The sequence below is a fragment of the Pseudochaenichthys georgianus genome, chromosome 8 (genome assembly GCF_902827115.2).
Source record: "Pseudochaenichthys georgianus chromosome 8, fPseGeo1.2, whole genome shotgun sequence".
NCBI classification, from domain to species: domain Eukaryota; kingdom Metazoa; phylum Chordata; class Actinopteri; order Perciformes; family Channichthyidae; genus Pseudochaenichthys; species Pseudochaenichthys georgianus.
Window position 1 is genome coordinate 7,163,426 of NC_047510.2, and position 12,082 is coordinate 7,175,507.

General features: G+C 41.0%; 1 protein-coding gene across 1 annotated transcript; it reads right to left on the bottom strand.

The window, feature by feature from the left end:
• Window positions 1-2,505: 2,505 nt before the first annotated feature.
• foxj1a (forkhead box J1a) lies at window positions 2,506-9,311 on the bottom strand. Its single transcript, XM_034088405.1, has 3 exons — window positions 9,169-9,311; window positions 7,872-8,501; window positions 2,506-5,898 (listed from the first exon to the last, which is right to left on the bottom strand). Exons 2-3 carry the CDS (start codon window positions 8,421-8,423, stop codon window positions 5,038-5,040), a joined length of 1,413 nt encoding a protein of 470 aa, XP_033944296.1. The 5' UTR covers window positions 8,424-8,501; window positions 9,169-9,311; the 3' UTR covers window positions 2,506-5,037.
• Between the last annotated feature and the right edge of the window lie 2,771 nt (window positions 9,312-12,082).

Genomic DNA, 12,082 nt, shown 5'->3' on the forward strand with positions numbered 1-12,082 from the left:
CACGTTTAAAGAAAGAAAAATGAGAAACAAACTTACTTTAGCAAACATTAGTAAAACCAAGGATATCAACGGGTTTCTGAATATGCTCTAATAACACACAGCCTATCTTCTCTAGAAGGGGGTTGAAGGAGTGATAAAGTAGGCTGTGTTTGCATGGTCATAGGAGCACAGTTGTAAAACTTAAACATTTGTTATTCATATCCTATTTTAATTCCTATTCGGAACTATGACAAGGGGACATACTACAGTAACTGTAGTGTAATGTAATATAATGTAGTTTTGTGAAGCCATGTGAACACCTAACTGAGGAATTGTGAACATTTTCATCCATTTACTTACCGCGCATACCAGATTATTTATGGCAAACGTCTTTTACGTCCTAGTTAAAACAAACGCTTCAAATAAAAGTTGTTATATCAATCCATTTTAGGAAAAAAACTGTGCATTGGTGGCATAGAAAATCAAACAAATTATGAAATAGGGATACAAGAGGGCAAACTATTAGTATCTTTTTGCCTCTTTTAGGCTGAACGTGACCATCTTCCCTGGTGTGGGCGTTTAGCACTTTCAGTTTGCAGCGTTTCTGGGTTGGAACAAGCGCTAAGGGTTAGCATTTCACCAGGAGGCTCTTCTTACCTGCAGCCATCAGCGAGGCCAGGGAATAATACCTGCATCGGGTTACCTTGGGCCTCTCATCTAACCAGCCTGCCACATTATAATTATGAGCCCTGCAGTCCAGCTGGAGCGCTAGGCCCAGCAGGTAATAGCTGTCCAGGGGGGAGGAAGGGGAAACGTCAGCTCTCCTTTCCAGGAAAAAAGCGCTTGGGCTTGGGCATGAACATGCAGGATCCTGCTCTTCCAGCAGCGTGTTGGGTGTCCATCATACAGAGGTGTAGCGTTACAGCACTTTATTCTCAGTCGTCATTGCCTCATCAAAGAGAGACGCGCTTAGTGACAGTCAGAGAGCCTGTCTGTTCACGACCTCCGGGGGGGACGCAGGCTTCTTATATTCTGTGGATTTGCATTTGACTACTGGCCACTATTCGTTTGACTCTCTGAACGTGAGCCACCTTGCCAATCTTCAGCGGGGTCAGAGAGAGATGGTGTGGTCTACAGCGGGGCAGACAGGCAGTGATATATGGGGCCGTGGGACACTTGTCCCCGTTAGACCCCACACCAACCCAAAGAAGGACCACAGATCTAAGTGAACAAGAGTCTGACTGAGCACAGACAAAGTCCTGAAAGAGAAACCCAGCCACCCCCTGCTACTATTACCCATCCACTGTCTGATCACAGCAAGGGCCCGAAAGAGATGAGCAGGAAAAGACCAGCATAAATCTCACGTACAGGCACACTAAAGCAAAGGGAGGCTGGAGGGGGAGGGTAAAAGCAGAAGAAAACAAGTATACAACCATACAAGCAGCTCACAATGATAAAGTCAACATGCTGATGTACAGTGGGTAAAATGTTCACTGTTACATCAGTAAACATGGCTAACACAGGGCATTGTCATTAGTTCTGCAGGTATGCGATCATACACCAAAGTATTGCAAACATTTTATGTTTACCTGATGATGTCATTAGATTCAACCAAATCTAATGATGGAGAAGAATTAAATAACATCCTCTGGGATCGCTACAAAAGTTTGACCAATCTATCACGTTAAAAAATAGACATTTCCCTAAACAGATAAACAAGTAAAGTCAAAGAATCTTAACGTTATTTGACTTTATCATCTGGGAAACATGAATATCTACATTTCATAGCAATCCATCAACAGTTGTTGGGATTTTTTCAATAAAATACAAACCATTTCGATCTTATTATGATCAATTGATCCTCTGGGGAACATGCATCTATGTGAATATAAAATCACCAAAGTCGTTACCGTCTCTGGGGACCAAGAACGTTTTTACAACATTTCGTGGACCTCGTAGTTAGATATTTTATAATATTTTACTCCAGTCACAAATATCAACTTCATAATTAGCATTATAAGAAAAGTCAGATGATAATCAAAGTCAGAAGGATTGAACCTCTGGGGAACATACATATGATAAATAAACGTTTACTTATCCATCAAGTAGATATTTTATTGAAAAAAGCCTGTTAGAGCAAGTCAGACATTATCTGAAGTCAGTATTTAGTAGGATTCATTGATTGAATAAATGATAAAGTTACTCCATGAACAGTCAGTAAGATGTATCCTCCAGGGAACAAGAATTTCTTTTATCCAATAGTTAAGAAAAACAAAAAAATAATCTTTCTCTGTAAACCATTCAGTAGATGTTGAGATGTTTCAGTGAATACATTAAAAGTGGATGGTGGTGCTACATGAAAGCTCATAGCACCCCCTAAAGCAGTAAGGTTCATCCTCTGGAGATCACAAATGGTTTTTTGAAATCTCTTGATAATCCATGTGATTGTTGATGATAAATTATAGCCTGAGGAAAACCAAGTCAAATGATTAATACTAAATCAAACATATCATTTAAACAACAAGATGCAGTAAAACATGTTTTTATTGTCAAAGAAAAGTGGAAAATAAAATAAAAACAGGAAAGAAAAGATCACATACAGTGTGTCTATCTTTACAGAACCAATCATGGTATAATATAATATGCCATCATAACGCTTTAACGTGTTATTTGATCAAGAAGAGCTGACAAACAATTGTTTCATGACAAAGAGTTCTTTGCGTATTCACACCTCATAATACACAAGCTAGAGAAACTGGTGTCTGGAAAGTAAACTGCATGTAAAATATAACAAGTATCGCTGTACATTGATTGCACTTTCACACATTTGAGAGGAAAACAGGAGCAATGAGTCTATCATTAAAGTTAAGACTATGTGTATTCATGTGGAGTTGTTTGGTTATCCAACAACCTATCAGAAGTTATGTTTTAGAAAAAAAGGGAAATTCCTCTAAAAAACACTGCCACCCTGTCGAGTCCCAAGTGTTGTTCTTGGCACATAGAAGGTCAGCTATTCATTTACAAGGCTCTTTGGCCTTTCTAAGATGAGCTTTTTAAGGTCCTAATAGAATTGTGCCTCAAGCTGTTTAGGCTTTTACACCTTGAAGCTCAGGCGCTCTTCCTCAACTGCTTAACATCTACTCTGCTAAGAATCACTACTTCAAACTTCTAAAAGGAGTCTGATATGAAGGAAGTCCTCTTGAAAAAAAGATATGTATCCTGCATAATAGTTATTAATCTAGTAAACTGCTCCTAGTTAATTTTGAAAGATGCACACAGAGAATAGTTAGTACCAAAAACCCCACACAAAAAAACAACATACATTAAATCACTCCTACATCAAACATCATTTGGCAAATATTATTTATCATCATAGTGCTGGTGTCACAGTATTTACATAATAAAAACAAATTCTTAGAAACTTTTGTCAATCATATCTCCGGCTTTTACTTGCTGGTACCAGTTTAAATTGTGGATCAGTTGTTTTCTGAACAGTATTTAGGCCAGAAATAACATGAATAAACACTTTTTATGACGTAAACAGAGACTGTGATACCTCAATCTTAACGGCCGCATTTAAAAACTCAGTGAAATGGAATCTATGGCGTGTCGCAAAGTGAATCAATCCAGATCTTTTGCATCAACTTAAAACACCGATTTGCTTCATTAACCATTAGCATAACTTTCTGAGCCTTGAAGGGATGGAGAGTTCAACATGGAGAAAGCTTTGTAGCTTGGTGTGTCACCAATCTACTGTCAGACTAAATACTGTTAAAAGACAGGGGGCCATAGTACTAATACAGCTCATTTAAAGCGCAATAAAGTCAAACTTGTTTACCATGGATGTATTATACGAACTGGATACCAGATTCCAAGATGGCGCTAAGTTAATCGAAAACATATTGCTTGAAGAGCTCATAGGCGTTCTGACTCCCAACCAAGCAATAACGCGGTCAGTGGCCCTACCAAGCCCCCAGGAAGAGCGCTAAGCTTTAAAGCACATTTTTGTTGTGGCTAAACATTGAATTACAACTTCCATATTAGACACGTCATGTCATGTGCCCCAAAAATACTTTTCCCATTGGTTTACATTGGAAGGAATGCGTGTCATTTTTTAATAGTAAAACTACGTCTTAGTAGCGGCTTGGAGGCGGGGTTTAGGGAAACGCAACATGGCATGCTCGACAGTCCCCATGAATGCAGACGGTCGACAGAAGGTTCAGGTGATTTTGGACTTGAGAGTTAGGCCCTTTGTGTTACAGTACATTGAGGTAAGAGGTCAGGGCAGATGGACTGGGTCAAACCAATTCAATATTTTCCAGGTGGACTTACTTACATGACCCAAGCCACCATTTGTGCTATATATTTAACCATATATAAACCCTAACCCTAAACGTATCCAAGTCGTAACTGAACCCATCTTATATCGAGTATGTGACGTAATGTTGAGGTTTATCGGACTATCCTGCATGTTGAATTACGAGACTAAAGGAGTACCAAGTTCTTAAGAAAAATGTATACCGATGGGACCTGACTCATTAGTGCTTTTCCGTTAAATGTTCACAATGTCACACTCATTCAAATCTCTTACTCTAGTTACATTTTACAAGAACTAAACCTATAGAATTCGTTTTTCTATTTGTAGAAAAACAAAGTGACTGATTATTATGACCTTGTTTGGAATTCAAGCTATCCTGTCAGTTTGTTTGTTGTAGTAGGTATATAGTTGGCCACTGGAGGCACTGCATCCAGGGTTCGTGAAGAAGGATTATATTTCTGTTTAATTTTGTGGCGTGACCAGGGCCTATTTCTGGATTTCTTTTTGTCATTTCGTACATTTAGTTTGAGTTCTTTTTCTGTGTGATGATGTTTCTGCTGCTGTACATCGTGGCATTTGTGTTCATTAGGCATTGGGAATTCACTTCCTGCATGAATCAGCAACAAAAGCTCATTCTAAAAATACTTTAAACATCTTCAAAAAGCCAATAAACGTTGCTTTAGTGTAATAAAAAAAGAGTCTGATATTCCTCATGTATGAGTTCATTTTCCAACTATTCCTCAAAGGAGGGTGTCAATCCGGGTGTTGGGGTCCCCGCCTAAAGAGTCTCCAAGATCAAACAGCTGGTCCAGGTTGACGGAGGAGCTACACAGGAAGTCATTGCTGCTTTGTTCCTCCTCTTCCGGCCACGGGGTCTCTAGGAAGGCGGTGGCGAGGAAGGTCTCCTCATCAAAGTCTGACACCTCATTATTCCTTTGGGTCTCCACCAACACGTGGAAGTCCGCGGTCCCTGGGGGGGCTTCGATCGGAGAGATATGGGTCCCCCGCACCATCAGGTCTTCATCCTTTATGATGGGGCTCAGAGGTTCTCCTCCATCCAAACTGAGCTCCCCATTGAGAGCCGAGTCCAGCAGGGCGTCCCAGTCAAAGTCTCCCTTCAGAGGTCCGATCTCCTTCTGTTCCTCGGCGGAAAGCAGCGGCGAACTTGAGCGCCGGAGAGCTTTGGTGCCGCCATTTCTTGATCCTAGTTTCCTCTTGTGGCCACTTCTTCCCCTCACCACCGGCCAGGACCCCAGCATGGTCCCTTCAGCCATATGGGGGTCCCAGTTCTGGTCGGCACCGGTTGCCTCTTCGAACTCCTGGAGAAGCTGCTGAGACTCGGGGTTGATGCACAAGCCACTCTGACTCCCCGCAGGGATGCAGGGGCCTCTGGTTTGTGGGTGGACGTTGATTCGGAGACGGTTTTGCAAGGCTGGGTTGATCTGGACGGGGGGCATTCGCCTCTTCTTGTAGGCGCCGCTCAGGAGACGCTCAGCGTACTGAGGGTCGATCTTCCAGAAGCCGCCCTTCCCGGGTTCATCCTTCTGACGCGGCACCTTGATGAAGCACTTGTTGAGCGATAGGTTGTGTCTGATGGAGTTCTGAAAATACAGATGAATGTTTCAACTTACACTCGTCGTACAATACATCAAACGGCATCCTGAAGGAACGACATCTTTTTTTAGGAAAACCCAGAAATTCGCATAACCACATAACTTATTAGAGGCATCCAACCAAACGTCCCATTGAGTTCCAGGTGAGAGAATAAAAGTAAAAAAAAAGCTAAATTATTAGGATTTTAAATATATATATATTTGGTAAATATGCATATTATATTCTTTATTATAGTATAATAGTAACACCACTCTCTTGTCTCTAATGTTAATATAGCGCTACAACAAGCAGCAAGTTGGCTTAGCATGGTAACAATCTAAACATCTGAACATCAGCCTGTAGTGGGGCAGGAAGTACACATGGCAGAGCACCCCCCCCCAGCGTCTTCTTCACTGAAGTCTAAAAAGAGCAGCGACCCGATGACCTTTGTTAAATATTATCTGCCCCATGTACTGCCTTACAATAACAGAAAGCTCAGACGCTGAAGCACAGGAGTACAGCTAACCGCTTCATCAATCATTCATTGGAATTAAACTTTTTTCTGAAAAATTCCTAAACTTTAGAGGAAGAATCTCCTCCACCTCCACCATCACTCCTCCACCTCCACCATCACTTGCTTTTGATCGAGCAGAAAATACAGCTATAGCAAAAGCGTCGATATAAATAGGATTTGAGTGTTTACTGGTTTTGTACAGCTGGGGGGGGTATTTAGATTAATAACCACATGCGAAGTCACTAATACTTCAGTGTGGCAGCAGGCCAAGGACTCGTTGTGTTAAAAATGTTCTTCTACTGTTCTTTAAATAGCAATAATTCTTGTTCCGAGCGGTCATTTGAAACTTAATTTCAAACAATGGAAACTGTGTTAGAACAATAAACTCCACATGTCTCCATAGTTTGGTCTGAGAAATTTGAAATAAAAAAATTACATAGCAAGTTTTGTAATAAGTAAAGTAAAATTAAATGCCCAAAAGTAGCAATACCATAGTATATAAATACTCTACTCGAAGCAAAAGCCCTGCATTGTAATATAAGTAATAGTAGAAAAGTATGCAAACCAAATAAACGAAGAGGATGAGAAGAAAAAGCACTGATGCAGGATGGCATCAGAAACGTGTATTACTGTAAATAGTGTGTTTAAGTATTGCAGCTGGTAACTGTGGAATACTGCTGCAGGTTAAGTTATTATGTTAATTAATCATCATTTATATTAAATAAATATAATCTGGATCCGTAAAGTAATTTAAGCTGTCAAATACATGTAGGAACATCTAAAAGTAAAATATGTTCCTTTAAATAGATAGAGAATGAAATACTGTGTGTGTGTGTGTGTGTGTGTGTGTGTGTGTGTGTGTGTGTGTGTGTGTGTGTGTGTGTGTGTGTATGTGTGTGTGTGTGTGTGTGTGTGTGTGTGTGTGTGTGTGTGTGTGTGTGTGTGTGTGTGTGTGTGTGTGTGTGTGTGTGTGTGTGTGTGTGTGTGTGTGTGTGTGTGTGTGTGTGTGTGTGCAGGAATGTACTTTTGTACCATACTTGTGGGGACCTAAATCTGTTTACATAGTCACGCGTGGGGACTGGCTTCCCTTATGGGGACACATTGGAGGTCCCCATGAGGGGGATCATTAATTTTAGGGTGAAGACTTGGTTAGGATTAGGGTAAGGGTAAGGTTAAGGGTAAGGGTTAGGCATGTGTTGGTTATGGTTAAGGTTAGGATAAGTCTCCAGGAAATGCATGTAAGTCAATGTAATGTCCCCTGAAGTGATGTATACATAGTGTGTGTGTGTGTGTGTGTGTGTGTGTGTGTGTGTGTGTGTGTGTGTGTGTGTGTGTGTGTGTGTGTGTGTGTGTGTGTGTGTGTGTGTGTGTGTGTGTGTGTGTGTGTGTGTGTGTGTGTGTGTGTGTGTGTGTGTGTGTGTGTGTGTGTGTGTGTGTGTGTGTGTGTGTGCGTGTGTTTTAAATGACCTGCCAGGTGGGGTCCGCGTGTCTGTAGTAGCAGAAGTTGTCGGTGATCCACTGGTAGATGCAGGACAGGGTGATCTTGCTCTTCTTGCTGGCCTGCATCGCCATGCAGATGAGCGTCGCGTACGAGTACGGCGGCTTGATGCGCGTGTTTGTCTTGTAGTCCACCTCGTCTGGGCAGTGCCCGTGCGCCACGATGCCCGGCAGGGACTGCATCCTGCTGTAGGCTGCCGCTGTGGGCTTCCCGGGGGTCAGCGGCATGCCGATGGAGGAGGCGGGGTCCCCGGCCACAGGGGAGGCCGGCGCGTCAAAGCCCAACCGCTGGTGTCCGAACAGCTGCTGCTGCAGGTGGAGCGCCTGCTGGGGCACGTTGGCACCGAGGATGGAGAACTCCTGCAGCCATTGCAGGCTGGTCAGGCTGTCGTCCAGGTTCACGGAGCTGCAGATGCTGCTGTTGGTGTCCCGCTCCTCCGCCTGAGCAGCCGCGGTCACCACCTCCTCCTCCAGCCCCACGGAGCCTTCGGGCCACGGGTCGGCGCAGCTCAGAGTCAGCATGGCTCTTTCTTTCTTTTTTCTTTCTCTCTCTCTCTCTCTTTCTCTCTCTCTCCGTTACCCTCCTTCCCCTGCCACCGCCTGACAGGACACAAAATATACACCCGACTTTAACAAAGTGCGAACAGGCAGGACAATGATGAGCCTTATTTGAAAACAGAGCCTCTGTGTGCGCGTTTGTGCATAAAGTCAACGTCTTTTCAACAACCATTTAAATCCACTGGCTAGTCTGTCACCTGGATGTCTGAGTGATGACGCTTTAGAAACTAAACTTTGAAAACAATGGTGACAAAAACACTGGCCTCTGACTTTATGTCTCAAAGTCTCCATGAAAAACTGGTGCGCACTTGACGCTCAGCGCAGAAAAGAGTCATTACCAACTCCAATGATCAGCTTTAAACCTAACCCAATGTATTAACTAGTTAAATAAACGTTTAACTATAATTTTTTTTTAAACACCGACTGTTATATACATTGAGATGTAAAGACATGCTCACATGTTGGAGGTTTTACGCGTAACATCCGCACATTATAATGGGCATGGTTTGCTCCAAATATAACGACTACAATTCTGATTATTCTACGGTCAATATTTCAATGCAAATGAAATAATAAGCATGCCATAATATATAGTTTGTGATCAACAAACTAGTCATACCTAAACGTGCGTATTAACAGGATATCCAAGGCTTCTTGGGAAAGTTTACAGGTGTATTATATTCTGGGGATGGATCCAATTTAAACTCACCTTGTTCTGCTGTTATGTTGAGTAGAGGTCTTTTTAAATCCAGCACGTACAGAGCCTCAGCCTGCTTCACCTGGGGTCAGAATTGTGTGAGAATTAGGGAACGTTGGATTCCTGTGCACGGTGTTTGGCGCGGTGCTGGCCGCTTCTCCTCTAACGGGCAGGATCCTCCGGTGGGGGCCGTTTAATACCTGGGGCTGCAGGAGGTTTGTCCAGAAACCATAGAAACGATGCACCCCCCACTTGTAAACAGCTTCCCGTTCCTCCATTGGCCTCCTGGTTTCTATAGTGTTGAACATTTTTAATCACTCTCAAGTCAACTGAGGCTGCAGGGTTTCAAGCTGAGGCTCGCGGACCAAAAGAGGGACCTGAGTGAACTGTATGTGCTGGAAGAATTGTATATAGGCTACTTATACCACACTGAACATTGTCCTGCATTTAAAACATTATATTACAAGTAAGATATGTTTCAGCCAAATGTAATTAAAATACTAGAATTCAAGTATTCATTGTGCAGTATAAAAAGCATGCAGGAATGTAAGAGAATGCCGCTTTCAGTCTCTTAAATGAGGACATGTTCAGCTTTTTTTTGTTTTATATCTTAAAGTGAAGATCTTTTGGTTTTTGGACTGACAAAACAAGGCATTTAAAGACATTACCTTAAATGTTGAGAAACAGGACATTTTATACACCAAACCATTAATCTAGAAAAATAATCGGCATATAAATGATACAACAAATCAAAGACTCAGAAAGTGGAAGCAGATTTGTGTATTGGTTTCTTTCTCTTATTCATACATTTACTGCACACCATGTCATTGTACTGCATTATATGTACTCCTACTGAAGAACATGTACTTTGACAGCACAGCTTTTAATGCACAACATATACATGTACTGCACGATATGTACATTCATTGCACAGTTTTCACTACACAATGTGAACTTTTTCTGCCCAATATGTTCTTTTACTGCTTGATATGCCTGTTTTACTATACAACACTTAGACATGCAGGTTAACTATGTGTCATTTTTGCACAAAATGTACTGTTACTGCACAACATTTACTTTTACTGCACAACATATGCAGTTTCTTCACAACATATACATTTAATGCAACATATGTACATTTACTGCACATACTTTTATTGCACAGTTTTTACTGACATGCATGATTACTATACAACATATTGCACACAATGCACTTTTAATGCACTATACCGTTACTACAAATGTAGTTTTACTGCACAACATGTTCTTTTACTTCAAAACATGCACGTCTACTGCACAAAGTGTACTTATGCTGCACAAAATGTGTTTTTACTGCACGGAGATAAGAATGCTTTTGTACTACACTTACAGTAAGTCGGATTCACATACAGGATTTGAACTGGTGATGGAGCACCTTGACACTGTTGTAATGGCATCTAAACACATGTTCCCCCACAATGTGTGTGTGTGTGTGTGTGTGTGTGTGTGTGTGTGTGTGTGTGTGTGTGTGTGTGTGTGTGTGTGTGTGTGTGCGTGTGTGTGTGTGTGTGGGTGTGTGTTTGTGTGTGTGTGTGTGTGTGTGTGTGTGTGTGTGTGTGTGTGTGTGTGTGTGTGTGTGTGTGTGTGTGTGTGTGTGTGTGTGTGTGTGTGTGTGTGTGTGTGTGTGCAGGAATGTACTTTTGTTCATAAGAAAGAGAGAGAAGGAGGGAAACAAAAAGGTTCGGCCCCTAAACGTCCATTGAGTGTGGCTGAGTGGTTTCCTGAGGCCGGCACAAAGAAAACTGTAAAGCCATAAAATCTTCCTGACGCTCTGAGAGACGGACGTGTGCTGCTGGCTGCTGTCACACAGACACACACTGAGCCACTGATCCAAAGTCAGGAGTGTTACTCACATGTAATCAAAAGTCACAGTGGATATGTAGAGGTCTTACATATTAATTATTAATCTACTTCTGCTTGTGGTTGTTTTGTGTATTTAAAAAGAAAAGGTTTAACAAATGTTGTCATTTTTGTGTTCGGTAAATAAATGTTATTCATTTTATTTGGTACTTGTTTTATCAGAGGACTTTCGGACTCCATGCTCTGCTGCACAGCCATTTGTTCTTATTATTTGCATCACCATTTGACATCATTTCCATAACTGATACTTTGTACACATTTAGTGACCAGATGCAAAGTTCTTGATGTTCAATCATTTGAAACCTGAAAACTGGTTTTGAAAATCTTGTCAAATCATCAAACTTTTTTATTTCTTTTAATTTATTCTACTATTTCAACAATTAGACAGTTTATACATCCGAAAAAAGAAGGAGGGCAGAAAGCAAAGCGTGTAGAGGTAGCACTCTCGTTAGTCATCCAGTTGCAGGATAAAGTCAAAAAAGATAATTCCGTAATTAAATACGCTATATATAGACATACAAATGTACACATATACTACATACATACACCCATTTCCAGGGTGAAATAAAAGAATAAAGATAAATAAAATAAAAAGTTCATGTTCAGATAACAAGACAGTTTCATTTCTCATCCTATTTTTATGTAAACTATGATAATTAAGATAATTATGATAATAGTAATTATAATTATTATAGTATTTATAATTATTATTGTTGTTATTATCATTATTTTTAAGTTAATCCAAAGGCACAATGACCGGAGTGTCTGCAAATAAAAAATTTCGCAATCTTGATTTGAATGTTAGATGACAGTCAACACTTTTGAGTTAAGACCATCCCATAGTTTTGCACCTAATATGGATAAGCTGTGTGATTTAATTGTTGTTCTGTAAAGCTGTCTACACAAAGTGTTAGTTTGCCTAGACGGGTACTTGCTGACTTTTATTTGGAACTGCTTTTGTACATTATGAGGCATTTTGTTGTGGGAAATATTGTGCATCACCATGGCAGTTTTAACACATTTGAAT

What these genes read in the sequence shown, in the direction of transcription:
- foxj1a (XM_034088405.1), bottom strand. Translation starts at nt 8,423, where the DNA reads ATGCTGACTCTGAGCTGCGCCGACCCGTGGCCCGAAGGCTCCGTGGGG. An exon ending in ACGCGGACCCCACCTGGCAG is followed by an intron (nt 5,899 to 7,871) that starts GTCATTTAAAAC and finishes CTGTATTTTCAG; the next exon opens with AACTCCATCAGACACAACCT.